General features: G+C 43.7%; 1 protein-coding gene across 3 annotated transcripts in view; it reads left to right on the top strand.

Moving 5' to 3' along the window:
* The first annotated feature begins 2,475 nt into the window (after positions 1 to 2,475).
* Positions 2,476 to 21,003, top strand: part of LOC148031754 (Aldolase superfamily protein) — a 68,242-nt gene continuing 49,714 nt past the window's right edge. Inside the window, exons 1-5 of one of the 3 annotated variants that reach the window (XM_087685402.1) lie at positions 2,476 to 2,702; positions 2,779 to 2,890; positions 2,969 to 3,047; positions 3,133 to 3,208; positions 3,295 to 3,378. In XM_087685402.1, coding sequence (XP_087541528.1) covers positions 2,616 to 2,702; positions 2,779 to 2,890; positions 2,969 to 3,047; positions 3,133 to 3,208; positions 3,295 to 3,378 — 438 coding nt within the window. In that variant the 5' untranslated portion in view covers positions 2,476 to 2,615. The remainder of the gene's footprint in view (positions 2,703 to 2,778; positions 2,891 to 2,968; positions 3,048 to 3,132; positions 3,209 to 3,294; positions 3,379 to 21,003) is intronic. The other 2 variants (XR_015691945.1, XM_087685401.1) reach the window with 2 other exon arrangements.

Genomic DNA, 21,003 nt, shown 5'->3' with positions numbered 1-21,003 from the left:
TCAAGTTTGCAGGAAGATGGCTTTAATGCTAGTTGAAGGGAGGGGGGGGAACCCTGAAGTGGAAGCATGTGAACGGAAGCAAGAGCTATGGTAGGGGGAGAGAGAGAGAGAGAGAGAGAGAGAGAGAGAGAGAGAGAGAGAGAGAGAGAGAGAGAGAGAGAGAGAGAGAGAGAGAGAGAGAGAGAGAGAGAGAGAGAGAGAGAGAGAGAGAGAGAGAGAGAGAGAGAGAGAGAGAGAGAGAGAGAGAGAGAGAGAGAGAGAGAAGATGTGGAAACGCCAACAGTCACAATGTGTATCCGGCCTTCCCTTTATTCAAATGTTACTGGAAGAATAAAGAATGAAGCGACAATGATAGACACCTGCCACCTGCCACCTGCAGTATATCTAGAAATTCCTTGAGTGGTTTCATATATAGGATAGTAAGCCTACTAGGTGTCCTCTAGCTTCTTATGTGAAGGTTAGTCAAGCTAATTGTCCACAGCTTGATGAGAAGAAGGCTGAGATGGCCAAGGTCTCTTATGCATATGCATTGGGTAGTTTGATGTATGCCGTGATATCCACTCATCTTGACATAGCATTTGTAGTGGGAGTTGCGGTATGCTATATGGCTATACCTGGCAGACGACATTAGGATGCCATGAAGGGTATCATGAGATCCCTGAAGGGCATAATAGCTATGTGCATATGTTATGGTGGCCAAGATGATATAGGAGTCATGAGGTACACTAACTCTAATTATGTAGGACATGTAGATAGTAGGAAGTCCACCTTTGGCTATCTCTTCACCTTTGTTGGAGGTATTGTTTTTTAGATGTCCAGGGTATAGAAAAGCATGACCCTCTCCACTATTGAGGCCAAGTATGTTACAGCCCCCACTGAGGCTTATAAAGAGGCTCTTTGGTTAGGCCGTCTAGTGGTAGACCTTGGCATTACTGATGTGGTAGACCTTGGTATTATTGATGTGGTCCCTACACTGGATTTAGACTCTATGAGTGCTATTCAATTTTGGTCTTTCATGAGAAGACAAACACATTGAAGTGCATCATCACTTCATTTGAGAGGTTATTGAGGGGATAGGTCTGTTGACCTTGTCAAGATCTCAATTGACCAAAATCCTACAAATTTGCTTACCAAAAGTCTCTTAGTAGAGTATTTTACCTTACTTAAGAAGTTGATGGGCATTGGATGAGACGACGTCTTTCCTCATCCTTTTGTACTTATGTACATTTGTACTCTAACACTTCTCATTCTCTCCTTATTAAGGGCACATTCGCCTTTAAGTGGGAGGTCATTAGGGGTAAAGGTACATGTGCCCAGCCACCTATGTATTCGTTACACTGATAGTATCCGTATACTTGTACATTGTAGGCGGTGGATGCCCATCACTATCACTTTGTTCTTTATTCTTTCAATGATATTTGAATAAGGGAAGGCCGGTCACACATTCTGATTGTTGGAGTTCCTACCCCTTGTGTGTGTGTCTTTCTCTCTCTCTCTCTCTCTCTCTCTCTCTCTCTCTCTCTCTCTCTCTCTCTCTTGCTCTCTCTTTTAATTCTTCCACCATAGCTCTTGCTTCCGCTTACGTGCTTCCACTTTAGGCTCACTCCCTTTAGGTCACGTATTTAAGAAGAGAATGAATGCATGGAAGAAGAATTTGGTTTAAAGTATCCAAAGGCAACTATTGTGATGATGCAGCATACGCATGCGCACGTGCACACACACACACACACACACACACACAAATAAGTTTTCTCCTCATTCTTGAGTTGAGTGAAAGAGTGCAGAGTTAAGCGAGGGAATTCTAAGTTTCATATGGTTTCTAAATGCTTGATTTGGATATACACACATACACACAATTCAATCAGTTATATGCATGTTTACATAAGACATGCACTCAATCACATGCACATGTATACTCACACCATTGATTAATGTGTATGTAACCACATACACTTGCAATCACATAGACAGAAACTAATTCACATGTACACACATAGTCTATGGATAATGAAATTGAAACTTAAGTTGCTAAATCTTTATACATCTAAACTAAGTATGTATACGAAACACGATGCGATGTGCACCCTCCTTCATGCTTTTGCCAACAAAAAGGGAAGAAAGGCATTCATGCAAAAGGCTTAACTAAAAATGAGGGGCCAATAAAGTGACATTAAAGGATGCATTGTTTGAAGTTTTATGAAAAGGAAGATGTAAAAAGTATAAGTTGTGTGACTCACATAAAACTGACATTGATGTTATAACTACTGAGATTGAACCATACCATTATCTATTTATGCCAAAGAATTGGTGCGATAATTTCAAGTAACGAAAAACATACATCGAATACAAAACATGCTATTTGTCTTATTTTTGTGAGGCGTGAACTTCGTAATCACAAAAACCATGTGGGTGGATGATAGGGGACAATTAGTAGGCCTAGAGGCTAGCCGGCCACTATCAACAAAAGTACGAATGCGTCTCCCCGATCACAACGCCACCGTGCTATATTTGAAATTAAAAAAAATCGAAAAACGGGCCACAAATAAATATGGCAGCGATCCTGTTGACAGTTCAGTGCTCAGGATTTCTTCGTACCTGCACACTACTGGATAACAATGGCTGCCTCTCTCCTCTCGTCCGCTTCTGCTGTTTCAGCTTCTTCATGTTCTCGGCGACGCCTGGATCTGCAATCCAGTTTCAAGGTGATCATGGCTAAACCATTCATTTCAGGGCTTAGAAATATCAATTTACCCGGCAAGATCTGATTTGAACTGGCAGGTCCTCCGTCCGCATAAACTGTTCTCAAGAGATGTAAAATATCATCAGATCAAAATCAAATATTCATCATCACATTCATCAGGGTCACCTTTGTGCTTCGCAGTGCAAACTAGTAAGTCCTGATGCTCCTTCTTCTTCTGAATATACATTCAACTTTGACGATTCCATGTTAGATATTTTCTCATTTCAGCTGATTACACGGAACTGGATGCCGTCTCCAAGTTCAGTGAAATAGTCCCCGATACAGTTATCTTCGATGATTTTGAAAGGTCGGGCCATTTCATTTCATGAATGCGTGGCAATACAATTTCCCTAATTGAAATTTTGCCTTCTGACTGACTTGTTAATCTGCAGGCTTGCTCCTACTGCTGCTACTGTCAGTTCATCACTTCTACTTGGCATCAGCAGTGTTCCAAAAACCAAGTTTAATGTCAGTGTTTTGAGCCGAAATTGGTAGCTTAAAAGCATGCTCTGTATCTTTCCCCATTTTCTCATCATGTTATTTTTCCTTATCAGAATGCAATCGATACAGCGTTGGCATACAGTGAGTGTTATGTGAAGGAAACAATAGAGAGCAGGCTCTCTTGCTTTGTAGATAAGGTGTGTCATATCACGTGCAACATCTATCTCCACTTTCTTAATAGAGAGAGGATGCTTTGTGCTTGTTTATATTTTGTGCACGATTGCTATATGCAGACTAAACGAGGTGCTTCCTTGTATTATCGATGATGTTTAGAACCATCTGTACTGCCTTGATACGCTTCTTTATTGGAATGAAATGGACCATCTTTGTGGATTTTTCCGCAATTGTGTGTATAGAATTATCGCCTTTCTCAGTGCTTGGAAGCTCCATTGCAAAATTTGAGGGATGTTTTTCAAAGGGTCTTTAGGATTTGTTTCTAAGTGCTTGGAAGGTCCATTGCAAAATTAGGAGGGATGTTTTTCAAAGGGTCTTTAGGATTTAGCAATGGCTACTATAATCAAGGGGACTTGTGTTTTTGATAAACATTACATTCTTGAACAAGCTTTCCATAATTGTGGCCAAAAGAAATATCTGCAAGTGTTTGGGCATCCTATGTCTTGTACTAAGGTTCTTGCAAGGAGCTACGGCTTGTACTCCTTGGTCACATGCAAGATGTGGCTTGAGAAATCCATGCAGTGTGTCAAAGAGGCTTTATCTGTATTTTAGGCATTTATTTTACATGGTAGGACAAATTCTCCAAAATCCCATATATATAGGGCATGTTGTGGGCATTCAATCACCTCCCATTCATTCCTCATTAGACCATTCACTCCTTGGCACTCTCGACAGCTTTCCACACCCCTATATGGAGGACATTGCTGCCAGAGCCTGGCACCCACTTATCTCAGCTTGGGTGACCACCTTCAGAGTGCTGATGACTTACACACTGCTGTGGTCGACCTGTTACCTGACTCTCAGCCCTACGTTTGCAGTCCAGTGTGGCTGCTGAGCTTCCCGTGATGCTCTTTCAGTGGTTTCCACATCTGGCAGCATCTGCTTTTTCTGCCTGCAGGTGTGATCTTCCATTGACACCTGTGTTCTGACTGCTGTACTCATTCAAGCCAGTTGCCCAGGCTTGTTTACACCTGCATTTGCATCTTGGAGACTCCCTAACAGTTGGTGACATGATACATCATTCACAGTGTACTCAACTAGTCTGCAGTCCTCTATCACTGTCCATCATCACCTGGTGTCTTCTTCGACATTCTCCTGCTTCTCCTGTTTAGCATTCTCACCTGCAGGTGCTGCTGCCTACTCGGCGAGAATAGTGCAGTCATCTTTGAGCTTTGATCAGCATCATTGACTTGACTCTACTTATGTTAGTACCAGTCTGAGAGACAGAGCCTGGAGGCTCACTCCATTGTATTAGCATTACATGATTCATTATTTCATTCATCTTCTGTGTTTCCAACTTTTGTATCGTAGTGTTTGCCATACACAGAATGTAGGAAGATGGCCAAAACACACTAATTGAGACAAAAATGCAAAAACACAAAATAGAGGAGAAGAAACTTTGATGAAACTGAATGAACACTGAATGTGTGTAGAGAACGCTTGAAGGTAGAGCTGTCCAAGAGCTGATGGCTCTCACACGAGTGGGCTGAGGGAGGTGCCAAAGTTTGATGTCCATGAGAGATAGATCCGGAGTGTTGCAATCACTTGTTGGAGCTGAAAGAAATGAGCAGGCAACAAAAAGCCTGCAACTGAGTGTGAGAACAGTGTGTGTCCTCTGGGAGCTGTCCAATAGCAAGTGATTGATCAGGCCTGAAAATGCAGCTGTCTGTCACTGGAAATCAGGGTGACTGTTGGGAACAGACTGTCAGGTGCTGCAGCAGTCAAGATGGCTGTTCAACAGGTAATAGATGATAAAACCAGCAGGCTGGTGGAGGCTGAAATCAGCTAACTGCAGCTGCTAGAGGGTGAAGGAACATTATAGGAGCAGTTACCAGATAGCTGGGCTGCAAAGTACAGCAGCAGCAACCTCTAGAGGGGTAGGCAACAGCTGCGAATGGTGGTACTAGGAGTTGAGGAAGAGTGGCAAGAGCAGGTGATGGAGGTGGCAACTACAAGGTGGTGTAGATTGGATGAGGTAGATAGAGCTGAATGAATAGGGCATGCAAGTAATTGAACACACCATCTATTTATAGATGAAGAACCACCAAAATTGTGGAGATTTGCTTATGGAACAGAAACTCTTTTTAGCATTAGAGTTTGAGTTTTGGGGCTGTTAAAATGAGCTAATTAAGGTTCAGTATGTGATGCACCTAAGCTACACCCCCTCTCAAGCCCAAAATTGAAACCAAGAGGAATTGCCAAGTGTAGCTCACCCCTTGTTTACTCCAATAGGTCCCATCCCAAAGCAAGTAGGGCATTGGTCAATGGACACACATTAGCTTCCCAAGAATCTACCAAGACTAAAGAGATGATGGTTACCTTGTCTTAGGAGTCCAATGGGCCACCCTAGAGAGGCCAAGGTATCAAACAAAGCATGCTCGTCGGCTGCCCAGTAGCCAATGAGGACCTATGACGGCGATGCCAAACCAATTTGAAATTCTCTTCTATTGTTGTGTCACTATTCGGGCAGCACATGAGGGGGTAGGGCAATTGGCGCAATGTAGGTGTAGGTGTGAGGCTCGGGGAGAGGGGGGGGGCGTGGGAGCTTGTTAGGGAGAAGGTGGTGGAAGCAGCGGTGTAGTAGCAACCGTCAGGAGTGGGGGCAGCTTCATGATGCTCTTCAAACTCTATTATAACTTTGATACCACATAAATACTCTTGATATTTCCTAAGCATGTAATGTTGCGTATAGCTCCCTATCATAAAGAGAATAATTTTGTCGTGTATGGTCAAGCTTTTTATGTTCGAAGGTTATTGGTTGACTCTCTTGCAACAATACCACACCTATTGCAAATTTACTTGCATTGGTTTCAATGAAAAATAGTTGGTTTGAATCCACTATATTCAAAGTTTGTGATTGTAGCTACCTCAATCTTTTCAAAGCTTTTATTTTGGTTTGTTCACTATTGCTAGGGCATGTGTCTGCTATTGCTAGGACATGTATTCCTACCATTAGTGTTTCATGGCATTGGGAAGAGATTTTGTCTTGACAAATCTAGTCGGAGGGGTTCTCTTGCATTGATGCTAAAAGATCTGGGCAAGATTGGGATCTTCTACATGAAGGCCGACTTGGGCTTTCCACTTCTTACGAGACTTGGTACTCGGGTTGTCTTTGTTGAGAAGGCCATCTTTATTGAGGACTCTATTTTAGGAGCTATTTTAGTGACAGGTTGGCAAGAGAGCAAGCTCTACAGGCTCCATTCTCCTTCTCCTATGCAAGATCCTCTAAGGCAATTGTCTATTGCTATAGCCTTTCCTACTTATGCACTATCTATTCCACACGTTCTTTCCCATCCCCCACCCTCTTCTTTGGTAGTTCCCTTGTGCCCCCCTTTCCAAGGGAATGATCTCGGTGATGTGGTTGTGGATTCGTTGGTCCCTAGTGTTTTAGAGGGGGGTTCTCAGAATCATGATTAGCTTTTTCATCGGCGGTCTATATCAATGGACTATAGTGGCATTGGCACTCTTCTTGTCACCCTCCAAGTGGTATCTTCTTGGGCCTTTAGCCACATCCAAGATCTGAGAGTGTGTGTTAGCAGACATGTTTGTCATTCATTGTCATCTCTTGCCTGTGAGCCTCAATTTGAGTCAAATGGGGATATTAGGAGCGTTGACATGTCTATCACATGCTTTGACGGAGGAGGTAGCTCATTCTAGAGTCTACATTTCTTCTTTCAGTCGGTTTAGGAGTGTTTGTAAGTTTCTAGCCCATGTTTCCCTGTTAGATAGTATCCAGCCTTCGCAGCTGTTTGTGCCTGCATCGGCTGCCATGTCAGCATTTTTTCTCATTTTTTTATGTGAATACAATTTTATCAATGGATTTTGGATACATGTGGAGTCATGCCATCCATACATATCTATCAGCATACTAGCCACTGAATATCTTTTCCAGACTATGTTCCATGACCTCATAATGCATTTCATGGCCTATTTCAATGGCTTCTATGGTGCTACAAAGCTTTCACGAAAACAACACATGTATGATAGCATCTACACACATCTTCAAACTACGTCCTCTAAAAAGAAACAAATGCTCTTGCAGCGAGTCCATCACAAGAGAATGCACCAAGGCTAGAAGTTGTTCTACAGCCTACAATCTTTGTCTGTAGAGTGTAGCATGATGTTTTCCATATTGCCTAGCCACCTCTTGCACATTAGATACCAACAGATCAAGAGACAGCCCCTTAAGACGGGAGACCTAGTCTAAACTCTTGCAAAAACTCTCATATAGCATCAAATATTTCATGCCAAAGGAAAGAGGAATTAAAGCACTATGGCAGCTTATTCAAAAGGCATCAAAAGGGTTGAACAGGATGCTTAAGCACCTCAAACACTAGAGGGAAGTGATCATAAAACACACAGCTTTCCAAAATCTAAATTTCCAAAATGTCTGGCAAAAGAGAATCATCATGCATGACATACATGCAATCCAAACGGCTCTAAGTTTCCAAATGTTGCGACAAATGAAAGGTATAATGTGTGAGTGCGCAATGAAAGAGGAAACCTGAACACAGAGAGAGAAGGGAGGAAGGAGACTACAAAGAAATAAGAGAATGGAAGAGGAAAATCTGCACTGAGCAATGGAAGAATGCTGAATACAAGAAAGACTGATCAGTCCCTGCACGCAGCCCAAGGCATCAGTGAGGGCAGCAGATTGGGCTGAATAATGATGACAGCACCACTGACAGTGACAGAGATGGAGACGGTGAGTATGCAGCCTGCTGTCCACAATGGAGAAGGAGAGGACTGCAGCCATCTGATGGACCGCCTATGAGACAGAAAGTGAATGATGTGCCCCAGCCACTGGCCAGCTATAAATAGCTGGAAATCAGCCAAACTGGCCAACCAGCTCTTGGCCAACCTATACCAGGCTATGTGAGATTGTCATAGCTCATTGATGCTTTTCAATTGTGGTCTTACCAATAGGCTAAATTTGCTGCGTTATCAAAGGGATTGCAAGATAATAATTGCCACTTCCATAAATTCTATCGTGGTTTGCATGCTTCCTTTGCAAGGGAGATTGTGGTTTGCATGCTTCCTTTGCAAGGAAGATTGTGGTTAGGTTGAGCAATTCTACAATGGAAGTAGTTATAGATCCTCAATGTATTGTGCATATATGCAGAGACTATTTAATGAATTTTCTTGAGTTGTAAGCATCTGTTTTAGACACAACTTTGGCAGCCCGTTCTTTGTTTTGTGAGCTGGTTAAAGGCCAAGCTTTTCCAAATATAGCTAAGCAATTAGATGTAGACATATCGCAAGATGAGGTGATGGAAGTTTTGTTGCACTTGTTGCCTAAGGACAAGTGTTGTGGGTGGGATGGTCTCACTAACAAGTTCTTTGAGACATGCAACTCAATTGGTGGTCTCACTAACTAGTTCTTTGAGACATGCAACTCAATTGGTGGTGCCTTTGAATGCTCTGTGTTAGTTAGTTTAGATGACAGGAAAGATGCCAACATCTTGCAAGGAGGGTGTCATTAAACTAATACTCAAAGTATTGTCCCCTTCTACTTTGAAACATTGGAGACCAATTTCCTTGATGGGTAGTGGGTACAAGATCTTTATGAAAGTCTTGGCTAATAGACTGCACGAGTACCTTCTTGACATTGTGCATCCTCACAATACGGATTTATCAAAAGAAGGAATATTCTGCATAATATCCGGAATTCAAATGGGGATAGACTATGCATGCCTTCTTGCCAAGTCTACTTGGCATCTCCCTCTTGATCATGAACAAGCAAACTCCATAAGAGCAGAATTGCTGGCTGTTTTGAAGCTTCTTTTTGGGAAGGTAGAAAACAAGAGAGATCAAAGTTGAATAGAATGGCTCAACTAGGGCTGATCATTGTTGCTGATGCACCTATGCCTACAAGTGCTATTGTCATGTCTTTCAGATCAGCTCGCTGAGTATTTCATGCTCCCATAGGCTATCACAATTTATGGGACATCATCTCAACCTCCTTACATGCTTTGCAGCCTTTTCCCCCTTTGAAATAGGACATCCCTTGGTAAGATTAGATGCTTAATGGTTAGTTGTGTTTGAGTAGTGCATCAATGAATTAGATATACCACTTGCTTATGTGAGACAAGGATTGGCTGGCTTGAAAAGGGCAACTGTGCTTGGGGTCTTCATAAAAGTGACACTTTGTGGAAATCCGGGCTTATGGTGGGCTGGCTCAATAAAACTCCTTTTAAATACAAAGTCTTTATTCGGAAAATGTTGGTTGGTGCTTGCCTTTGCACTCTCGAGATGTCATATCTTGAATGGTTGTTTTTTCTGTACAACATGCAAAGAAACTTCTCATCGTTGATTTCTTTCTGTCCGATGATGAGGAAAGTTTGGTCTTTGTTGTTTGTTATTTAGTCTCGAATGATAGGGCGGTGGATGTCCCCAAAGGAAGCTTTTTAGTCATCCCAAATTTTTAGATCTTGTGCAGCCACATATGAAAGTTCTCTTTCACTTTTTGTGCTTCTAGGGCTGTTGGCACATAGGGACTATGGGGAATGCTTTCATTTTGAAGGGTTTGTGAAACTAGCCTTCCTCCTCGAATAGGGTGGTAAATCCCTGATTACAACTTAATTACAACAGCAAACAATAAATGCAAATCTGAAAATACAAATTTACCTACTAATCTTGGACAATGCATACCCGATTGGCCCCAAAATTGACGCCCCTTTTGGTATTTCTTTAGCTTTATTGAAGAGAAAGTTGATTTACAATGGGATTCTCCCAATTCCTTTCGGTATTTCAACTCCCCTTGCTATCTAAAGTGACCAGCAAGTCTTCAACCTATTTTGCCCCTTGATTCAGACACTCAATTGACCTTCACTCAATTCATAGACGATGAAAATGCCCCAAATTCAATGGCTGGCTAGTCCTCCACTTGAATTCAGGTGAAATTTACCTTCAGCCTTGTTGAATCCAAGTCTTGGAGCTTCCAATTTTTGGCAGGCTTCCCAAGGCTGCCGCTAAACCCTAATTTCTACTATAGATTAGGGTTTACAGCAGAGAAATCTGAAATTTCTCAGCCCCCAAGGGTCGAAATGTTGAGATCTTTAGAGTAAGGCTGTGAAATGGCTGGGAGTTGAGATGGAAAGCTGTAGAGAGAGAAAATTCAGAGTTTTGTCGCAAAGAATGATTGAAAATCAGTCAAATGCAGTTGTTGCTCTGCCACAACAGCTTGTAGATATAAAGAACTGAAGAAAATCAGTCATTTACTGCTGCTACCTTGTCTCAACAGCCTGTAGATGCTATCTCCTGTTGTTGATTGGTCTTTTTCTGCCCTTGGCAGCCTTAGAAGGTCCTCCAATGGCTGCCAATTAGACCAACAGCCTCCCCTCCCTCTTTGTTGCAGACTGAGTTTTTAAAAATGCCTCTTCCCAGCCTCTAAAGACGTTTTTCAGTCTTGCATGGGCATTTTTGACAAGTGGCAGCCTTCCCAAATGGTTTTGTCAGCATTTTCTATCATTAAATATTAATTTTGGTGACACTTATGGCCAAATGGATGACCTAGGCCAACAATTGACACGAGATACCACCAAGTATCTGTGCGGCATAACTTATAGCAACTTTTGTCTTTGACATCCCGTGATTTCTTCGGGTCCCGGGCTTGTAAATTTACTTTAATCCAGTTGCACCTCACATGTGCATCATTTACTTAATCATGTGATTAAAAATTAATCCACATGTTAAGTGAGGTTTCAAAAATACATGTCCTCATGATAGCCCTCTTCCTTGAAATCCTTGCAATCATCCTCGATTGCACTGCCAAATGCATCAAAAGCAACGTACTACATTGGAATTTCTATAGGGCATCATAGTCAACACAACATTGCACAGTGCTATTCAACCATTCCATTTGCCCAACATATGCTGAAAATTACCAGCCAACATAGCATAATATAAGACTCACAAAGAATCTTAAAAACATTGCCAGATTATCATGTGACATGTCTATTTCTCATGAGCTCAACATGCTGTTGTCCATGGAACTAGATGTCAACCATTGAAAATTGGGCATAATTTGATCATAAACTGAACACCGGCTGATTTGAGAATTGATCACAAACTGTTGCAAATGTGACCGCAAATTGATCACAAACTCATTGCAAAGACTGACCAGTAATCAATGCAAAAATTGATGCACAATTGATCCAAAAAGTGACCATAAACTTTTCTCAAGTTGATAAAAAACCGAGTTGAAACTGATTAGAAATTTTGTCTCAAAATTGAGGCAAAATTCATGCTAAATTGATCATAAGCTGATGCAAAAGTATAGTTCGAGTGCCCGGGTGAAACTCATACTTATTTACATACATCTCACAGTAACTAGTACACTAAGTAGTGATCTCATGGCAAACATATTGTTAGCGTAGTACCTTGGATGCATGTTGAATATATCCCAGATCCACTACATGCGAGAGTTGTCCATAACTGGAGGAGGAGAAGTGCTACCTCCCCCTTGAGTATCAAGCAATACTTCGGACCCTTGCTCTGCTGAACCTGATGGAGCCCGAACTAAAGTTGGCTCTAACTAAAAGGCATCTAGGTAAAGCTGCAACAACTTAGGATGGTTTGCCAAGCCATCCTCTTTTATCCATTTGGCATCCATTGGTGAATAATTCTGAAATTTCACCAAGTATCTCCTAGAAACTTTACCTTTGACCTTTCTTTCCTTATGTGCCAAAATCTGCTTAGGTACCAAAATCTCATCTAGCTCCTCAACCTCAGGCTGAATTTCAGCAGACATTCTCTGGCACATCACCATGAAAAGGCCTCAACATACTGACATGAAAGGTATTATGTATACCCCAATGTGGAGGTAATTTCAGGCGATATGCCACATCACTGATCTTCTCCAACACCTGGAAGAAGGGCCCATAGTATGTGCCAAAATTTGCTTAGGTACCCTTATGTGCCAAAATTTGCTTAGGTACCAAAATCTCATCTAGCTCCTCAACCTTAGGCTGAATTTCAGCAGACATATTCTCTGGTACATCACTATGAAAAGACCTCAACAAACTGACATGAAAGGTATTATGTATACGCCAATGTGGAGGTAATTTCAGCCGATATGCCACATCACCGATCTTCTCCAACACCTGGAAGAAGGGCTCATAGTATTGTTAGCAGTCAGATCCTGTCCAGGTACAGTCGGACAGATTCTGTCCAGGTACAGTCGGACTGCACAGTCGGACTGCCACGTGGCAGTCCGACTTGTTCCTGTCAGCCGACAGGACTTTTTCTGGCGCCCAGATCCTGGCTATTTATAGCCGAGTTTTTCAGCAGTCTCTCACACTTTTCTGCTCGCAGATTACAGACTGGTGGCTCGCGCAAATTCCGTCTCTGTTCGCAAATTTCAGACAGGAGACAGTGCAGACTGCAGCGGACTTTGAGGTGAACAGCAGGTTGCTTCGTCGAGGTGGAGACACGCAGTCCAGCGCACTGCGCCTGTGTATATATCTGCATATCTTTGTATACAGCACACTTTATACAGCAGATCTTCATCTTCCACTGTCTCTTTCTCTCTCTTCTCTCTCTGCGTTCTCTCTCTCTCAGTCCTACGCTTCCGCACCGCAACACTCTGACATGGTATCAGAGCAGTGTAGAAGGGCTGACTGAGTGTAGAACTAACCTGAAGAGGAGTTTCTATTGCGACATAAGGCTGCGTTTTCAGCGTTTGAGGGCAGGCAGGAGGGCTGCGCCTCGGAACAAGGCTGAAGCGAGCGTGGGCGCGCAGAAAAGGAGTCTAGGTAGTGGATTTGCTGCTGTTTACTGCTGTTTGACGAGGAGGAAGTTTGAGTTTTCAGCTTTCAAGTGCAGGTTTTGCTTTTTCATCGCCTCCGGCGGGTGAAGTTTTAGGATGCGGAAGAGCCCTAGCAGGCTGAGTTTTCACAGTCAGAGGGGACTGCTTTTGCGTTTGTGAAGGCATTACAGGTGAAGATGTCTACCGAGATTGACTTGGAGTTCCAGATGATTATGGACCGGAAGGTGCCTGTCTTACCGGCTCTTCCCGCAGATCAGAAGCTTGATGGCGACAACTACCGCATCTAGCGTGTCATGATGTTGGCCATCCTTGAGTCCTATGATTTGGCGGAGCTTGTACAGAAGGAAATCGACCGGCCCTCGGTGAGAGATGAATCCAAACTCTCTTCCGATGCTCGTGCGGAATTGGCCAGGGCACAGTCTCACTGGGACAACCTGAATGCTAGGATTCGTTCCTTTCTTTTTATGTCTTGTACTACAGCCGTGATAGCTCACATCGAGCACTTGATGGTGGCTCGGGAGATATGGTTGGAGCTTGATCAGATGTATAACCGGATGACCCTTATGAAGTGGGTTTCTTTGGAGGTTTAGATGCGGATCTTGTCCGTGAACAAGTCTTCTTCGTTGCGGGAGCACATCAACAAGCTTAGACAGCTTCAAATGCAGGTTCAAAATGCAGGGAAGCCGATCTCCTTCGAAGACATGGCTATCACACTCTTATCCCAGTTGCCGCCACGATTCGGTACTTTCTACTCCGCTCTTATTGTTTCGGGGCGAGAGTCCACTCTTCGGTGGGAAGAGTTGGTTCCTATGGTCTTGGACCAAGAGGAACAACTAAAGGGATAGAATGCTTCCAAGTCGGAGGCACTGACAGGTCAAGCCTCTCAGAAGAAGGGGAAGGACTAAAAGAAGAAAAAGGGGGATAACAAGTCCAAGAAGGACAAGGACAAGGACAAAGAATCCACATGCCATATTTGTGGAAAGACTGGCCATTGGAAGAAGGATTGCCTTGACAAAGACAAGAAGGACACCAACAAGAAGGACATGAAGGATTCTGGAGCGGTGGCTGCACCCTCATCAGCTGCATTTCTTCATCTAGCTGTCATTGAGGACTCTTCACCGAATGCTTCTGATGCTGCGATGATGGCTTCCCAGGCTCGAGAGTGGATTGTTGACAGTGGTGCCTCCCGGCACATGACTCTATCAGATGGTGTTGCCCAGTTGCGACCCTCGCGTGGGCAGATTCTCATTGGAGATAGCTCTTCAGTGTCTATTGCAGGAGGGGGTGAGATGCAGCTTATTCCAGATGGACGTGGTGGTATCCATACCTCAGAGGTCTTGCATGTACCAGGTTTAGGGTATTATCTACTGTCAGTTCATAAGATTTGCTCCCTTGGACTTTTGGTGGAGTTTGACAGTGATTCGGTGCGAGTCCTTGATCGTGGGTCAAGGAAGGTTCTATCATCCGGATATGACGAGAACGGTATCTATAAATTGAAGTCTTCCACAGCCCTCTCTACTCTTCTTCTTACCTCTCAGACACAGTTAGAGTTATGGCATACTCGGTTTGGTCACCTAAACTATGATTATCTTCGGAGGGCGTCACGTGGACAGCTTGTTCGAGGGTTGCCGGATATAGTGGTGAGCCAGCAGCCATGCGTCTCTTGCATTTGTGGGAAGCCGCATAGGGATGCCATTCCCCACAAAGCTTCGCGGCAGTCTACTTCACCGATGGAGCTTGTATCTACGGATCTTTGTGGCCCTATGAGGAACGAGTCCTTGCGAGGGAGCTCGTACTTCATGTTGTTCGTACATGACTACAGCAGGATGACATGGGCCTATTTTTTGGCATTGAAGTTAGAAGCTTTCTCCCACTTCAAGGATTGGCTTCTCTTTGAGGAGAACCGATCTGGCCGGAGATTGAAGACCTTGCGATCCGACAAGGGTGGTGAATTTGTTTCTAATGAGTTTACTCGTTTTTGTGCAGATAAAGGTATTCACCAGGAGTTTGCTAATACTAACACTCCTCAAGAAAATGGCATTCTTGAACGGAAAAACCGCAGTGTGATCGAGATGGCGCGCACCATGATGGAGCACCGACAGACACCTCAGTTTTTGTGGGCCGAGGTTGTGGCTACTGCAGTCCACATCCTTAATCGATCCCCCACTTCGGCTGTTGATGGGATGACACCTTTTGAGGCTTACTTTGGGACTAAGCCTGATGTTTCTTATTTTAGGGTCTTTGGGTGTGATGCCTATGTTCACATTCCCAAGGCTCATCGTGATAAATTTGAAGCAGCTTCCCGAAGATAGGTATTTGTTGGCTACAGCTCCCAGTCCCAAGGCTATCGTTTGTATGATCCCGTCAAGCGGGATGTGTACACCAGTCGAGATGTGCGGTTTGTGGAGGTTCCGGCCATACCAGCGGGTGAGGAGCATCCCGTTCTTGGAGATCCAGGGGAGAGTTGGGCTCCTGCTATAGTTCCTTTGGAGCCCGTGCCTTTTGATTCTGATTCTGTTTCTGACACAAAGTCTACTGTTCCACCGGCCACCCCTGAGGAGTTACCATTGGTAGATATTCCAGAGTCTTCAGCTGATGGAGAGAGACGAGGGGAGGTCCGGCCTCCTTCTCGTTGGGCCCGTGACACACTCCGTGATTCAGGGATTGAGGGGGTTTCTAAGGAGTGGGGACCGCAGGATGGTCCGCGGCGGTCACGGCGGCACCAGGCACATTCTACGGAGCTTGTTTGCTCTAACTATTGTTTGATGACCCGTGTTATGCAGGATCGAGAGCCCACCTCCGTGAAGGAGACTTTACAGTCCGCACCATGGAAGAAAGCTATGGAAGCCGAGTTGGAGGCTATTGAGAGGAATGACACTTGGTCACTCGTGCCACGCCCCCCGAATAAGAAGGTGATTGGCGTCAAATGGGTTTTCAAGACCAAGTACCTTAGCGATGGTTCTTTGGACAAGCACAAGGCTCGCCTTGTTGCTAAAGGTTTTGCACAGCGCCCAAGGATTGATTGTCATGATACTTTTGCACCCACTACTCGTATGGCGACTATTCGAGCTGTTCTTGCCTTGGCTCGCCATAGGAGATGGCCTGTCTACCAGTTGGATGTGAACTCGGCCTTCCTCAATGGTGATTTGAAGGAGGAGATCTATGTCGAGCAGCCTTCTGGCTTTGGATCTTCAGATGGGAAAGTCTACAGGTTGAAGAAGGCCTTGTATGGCCTCAAACAGGCCCCGCGTGCATGGAACGAGAAGATTGATTCGTTCCTTCAGTCACAGTTGGGATATCGGCGTTCTAAGGCCGATCCGTAGCTTTATGTACACACTTCCGAGGCTAGTTGTGTGCTTTTTGTGTTGTATGTTGATGATTTGATTGTCACAGGTGATCATGCACAGAAGGTCCAAGAGACGAAGGCAGCTTTACATCGGATGTTCGAGATGATGGACTTGGGTCTACTCCATTTCTTTTTGGGCCATGAGATTTATCAGTCTCAGAGGGGGATCTTCATCTCTCAGCAGAGATATGTACAGGAGCTCTTGCTTTCTTTTGCGATGGAGGATTGTCGGACCCTTTCTACTCCTATGGATCCGAACTGGAAGGCCACTTCCCATTCAACTTCTCCCATGGCGGATGCTTCCCGCTATCGTCAGTTGATTGGATCATTGATTTGGCTCCTCAACACTCGTGTTGATCTTTGTTTTGCTGTTGGGCTTTTGGCAGGGTTTATGAGTGAATCTCAGACGGTGCATTGGCAGGCTGATCAGAGGATACTTCGGTATTTGAGGGGGACGTTTGATTTAGGGCTTCATTACCCCGCAGGCGAAGGTGGTTCAGATCTTGTTCTTGTTCAGCGATTGCTGGAGGAGCTTGGCTGCCCCCAGACTCGTCCTACTTTGCTGCAATGCGACAATGAGAGTTGCATTGCCTTGGCACAGAATCCTGTTTTTCATGCCCGGACGAAGCACATAGAGATCTAGTACCACTTCATCCGAGAGAAGCTTCTGGATGAGACCATCACTGTGGAGTACTGCAAGACGGAGGATAATCTTGCAGATTTGTTTACGAAGGCACTTCCCCAGGCTCTACTTCGGAGACATTCCAGATCCCTCAGGCTTCTGCCCCGCCCAAGCTCTGAGAGGGGTTGCCAGCAGTCAGATCTTGTCCAGGTGCAGTCGGACTGCCACGTGGCAGTCTGACTTGTTCTTGTCAGTCGGTTGCATTTAATGCAGCTGACAGGTCTTTTTCTGGCGCCCAGATCCTGGCTATTTATAGCCGAGTTTTTCAGCAGTCTCTCACACTTTTCTGCTCGCAAATTACAGATTGGTGGCTCGTGCAGATTCCGTCTCTGTTCGCAGATTTCAAACAGAAGACAGTGCAGACTGCAGCGGACTTCGAGGTGAGCAGCAGGTTGCATCGTCGAGGTGGAGACACGCAGTCCAGCGCATTGCGCCCGTGTATATATCTGCATATCTTTGTATATAGCACACTTTATACAGCAGATCTTCATCTTCCACTGTCTCTTTTTCTCTCTTCTCTCTGTGCGTTCTCTCTCTCTCAGTCCTACGCTTCCGCACCGCAGCACTCTGACAAGTATCTCATACTCAACTTCGGATACAATCTTCCTCTTCCTTTCATTTTTTTCAGCCTTGCCTTTTCAAAATGCAGCAATACATAGTCACCCTCTACAAACTGCAACGCACGTCTGTATTGATCAGCTGCTCTCTTTTGCTTTTCTTGTGATCTTTGAAGTGCATATTTTATCTTTGCATAGGCTACATCCAAGTTTTCCACATAACAATCGACCTCAAAGATCTTATCTTTAGTTTGCAGAATAGGTGGTTCCTTCTTGTCAACCTCAACCACCTCAAATGGAGCTTTGTCCGTAGAACTATGACTGTGCTATTTGTAAGCAAACTCAACCAAGGGAAAATACTCCTCCCACTGTGTCTTGTGGTCTGAAACATAGCACCTCAAAAGATCTAACACTGTGGAATTTGCTTCCTCAGACTGACCATTTGTTTGCAAATGAAAGGATGATGAGAATTTCAGTGTGGTACCCATATTCTCAAATTAGCCCTTCCAAAATAAATTGGTCATCTGGGGGTCTCGATCACTAATGATCGACTCTGGCATACCATGATACTTAAAGATGTGCTGCAAAAACAATCGTGCCATATGATCAACCTTTATTTTCTTCCTGACCGGAATGAAATGGGCTTCTTTGCTAAACCTGCAAATGATAGTCCATATCCCATCATTCCTTGTAGGTGTCTTAGGAAGCTAAAAAATAAAGTTATTTGCAATGCTCTGCCAAGGCCTATCTAGAATAGGTAAGGGTTGCAACAAACCCGACATCTTTTGCCTATCATGCTTTACCTTTTGGCATACGATGCATATCTTAACAAATTGTTCTGTATCATATCTCAAAGCTAGCCAATAAAAGAAATGCTCCACTGCCTTGACCGTGGTATCAATACCTCTATGTCCTGAGTATATAGAAGAGCATGACTTTCATTGATAACTCTAGGCCTTAACTGCTTTATGACACACAATCGTCCATGCGTCATCAGAAATCCATCTCTTAGCACAAAGTGCTCATGTCTTTGGTCATTGCAAAAACTGATCATAAACATTAGCAAAGTCCGAATTAGCAACATATTGCTCTTTTGTGGCATCCAACTCAGTGTGATAAACCATGCCGGTGACTGAAATTTGTGGCTTACGTGACAGTGCAACAGCCACAACATTCTTTTTACTATCAATATGTACAATCTGAAAATGAAACATAGAGAGAAAATTTGCCCATCTCATGCTTCTTTGACAACTTTGTCTGTGTTAAAAAGTACCTCAAAGTTTGATGGTCTATCTGCATTGTAAAATCAGCCCCCAACAAATAATGTTTCCATGTAGACAGTGCATGAATTACAACCAAGAGCTCTTTCTCATAGACCTGCAAATTCTTTTCTGCACCATGGAGAATTCGACTCTCATAAGCCACAACTCGGCCGTCCTGCATTAGAACAACCCCAATGCTGTTACCACATGCGTCACATTGAACTATGAATGACTCCCTTAGATCGGGCAATACAAGCACAGAATTTGAAGTCATCTTTTCCTTTAACTTTTCAAATGCTGAAATTTTAACTGATGTCCATCTAAATGGCATATCCTTGTTCTGCAAGGCATGCAATGGAGATGCAATTTCAGCAAACCCGCGTACATACTTCATGTAGTAACAACATAAACCCAAGAAGCTGCGGATCTCATGCACATTTCAAAAAGGTGGCCATGATCGTATTGCTTCAACCTTTGCAGGGTCCATGCGAATACCATTAGCCGATACAATATGCTCCAAAAAGTGGATTTCATGCAAGAAGAATTCACTTTTCTCATCATTGATAATCAGCCTATGGTCACGCAGTTCATTGAACATAATATCCAAGTGTTTTCTGTGCTCCGCCTCGTTCTTTGAATAGACAATCATGTCATCAAAGAAAGTGTCCACAAATCCTCTATGTGGCTTGAAGATACGATCCATCATCCAATTAAAAGTGGCAAGAGCATTCGTAAGTCCAAAAGGCATAACAAGAAACTCATACAATCCAAAAGATGTTCTAAAAGCTGTCTTAGGCACATCTTTTGGACTAATGCGCATCTGATGATACCCACTTTTCAAATCTATACGGCTAAATACGATTGCCCCTTGCAATCTATCCATAACATCATTGGTCCGAGGAATTGGAAAGCGATTATTTATTGTGATCTTGTTCAGAAGACGATAATCAATGCACATATGCCATGAACCATCCTTTTTTTGCACCAAAAGCACTGGAGAACAAAAAGGAGATGAGTTGGGCTGAATCAACCCTTTTTCTAACAGCTCATTTACCTGAGTCATAATCTCCTCCTATTGGGCTGCACTGACTTTGTAGGGTATCTTATTAGGTCAGCTACTTCTAGGGATAAGATCTATCCCATGATTTTCTGGCCTTTCAGGTTGCAGCTGCCATGGAAGTGACCGAGAGAAGCAATCAGCATATATTTTTAGAAATGACATGCGATTCTTCTCTAACTTAGACATGTTTCCAACATTATCATCTTTATCCTTAGTAAAAACCAAGTACGCTGAATGATGATTTTTCATTACTTTAGAAATGGCAGTTGCAAATACAACAGGGACAGATTCACCTTTCAACTTTACATCAAGTGTGAGTACCTTTCGCTTATGCTGAATAGTGATCTTTTTTGCACGAGAATCTATCACTGCATGCATATGGTGATACCATGGCATACCAAGCAATACAGCACAATCCTCAAGTGGAGCAATAAAGAACTCTTCGCTGTCCACATATCCTTGTATGTGGAAGTGAAGCTTTCCAATGAGTGGTGTGACAGGCTCTACATTTCCTTTATATGCCATTCCGACTTTCCCCATGGGTCCCATCTCATCCTCTCTGACGTCTAGACAGGCGGCCATGTCAATAGAGATGAAGTTGGCTCGTGCACCATTATCAAAGAAAATCAATGTATACTGATTCCTAATTTTGCCCCATGCTCTGTACAACTTAGTAGCATCATCATTGGGCTGATCACTAACAACATCGGGTACCAATCCCATTGATGTCTAGGTCCTCTAGCTCAACTAGGCCGTTGCCTGCTAGGATGGGTAGTCCCATTCGTACTCTTGGCAATCATAGCTCAAGTTCAGCTTGTCTTGGAGGTGACATGTATATTTTATCATTTTATTTGAGAAATCAAAGCTACATCAAGGATCCTTTTGTAGAAAATGTGCATTTTTGCTCCAGAA

This window comes from Lygodium microphyllum, chromosome 9 (genome assembly GCF_053477565.2).
Source record: "Lygodium microphyllum isolate KBCC chromosome 9, Lygodium_microphyllum_v1.1.10, whole genome shotgun sequence".
In the NCBI taxonomy this organism is placed as follows: Eukaryota; Viridiplantae; Streptophyta; class Polypodiopsida; order Schizaeales; family Lygodiaceae; genus Lygodium; species Lygodium microphyllum.
This window is presented reverse-complemented; position numbering and strand designations above follow the sequence as displayed.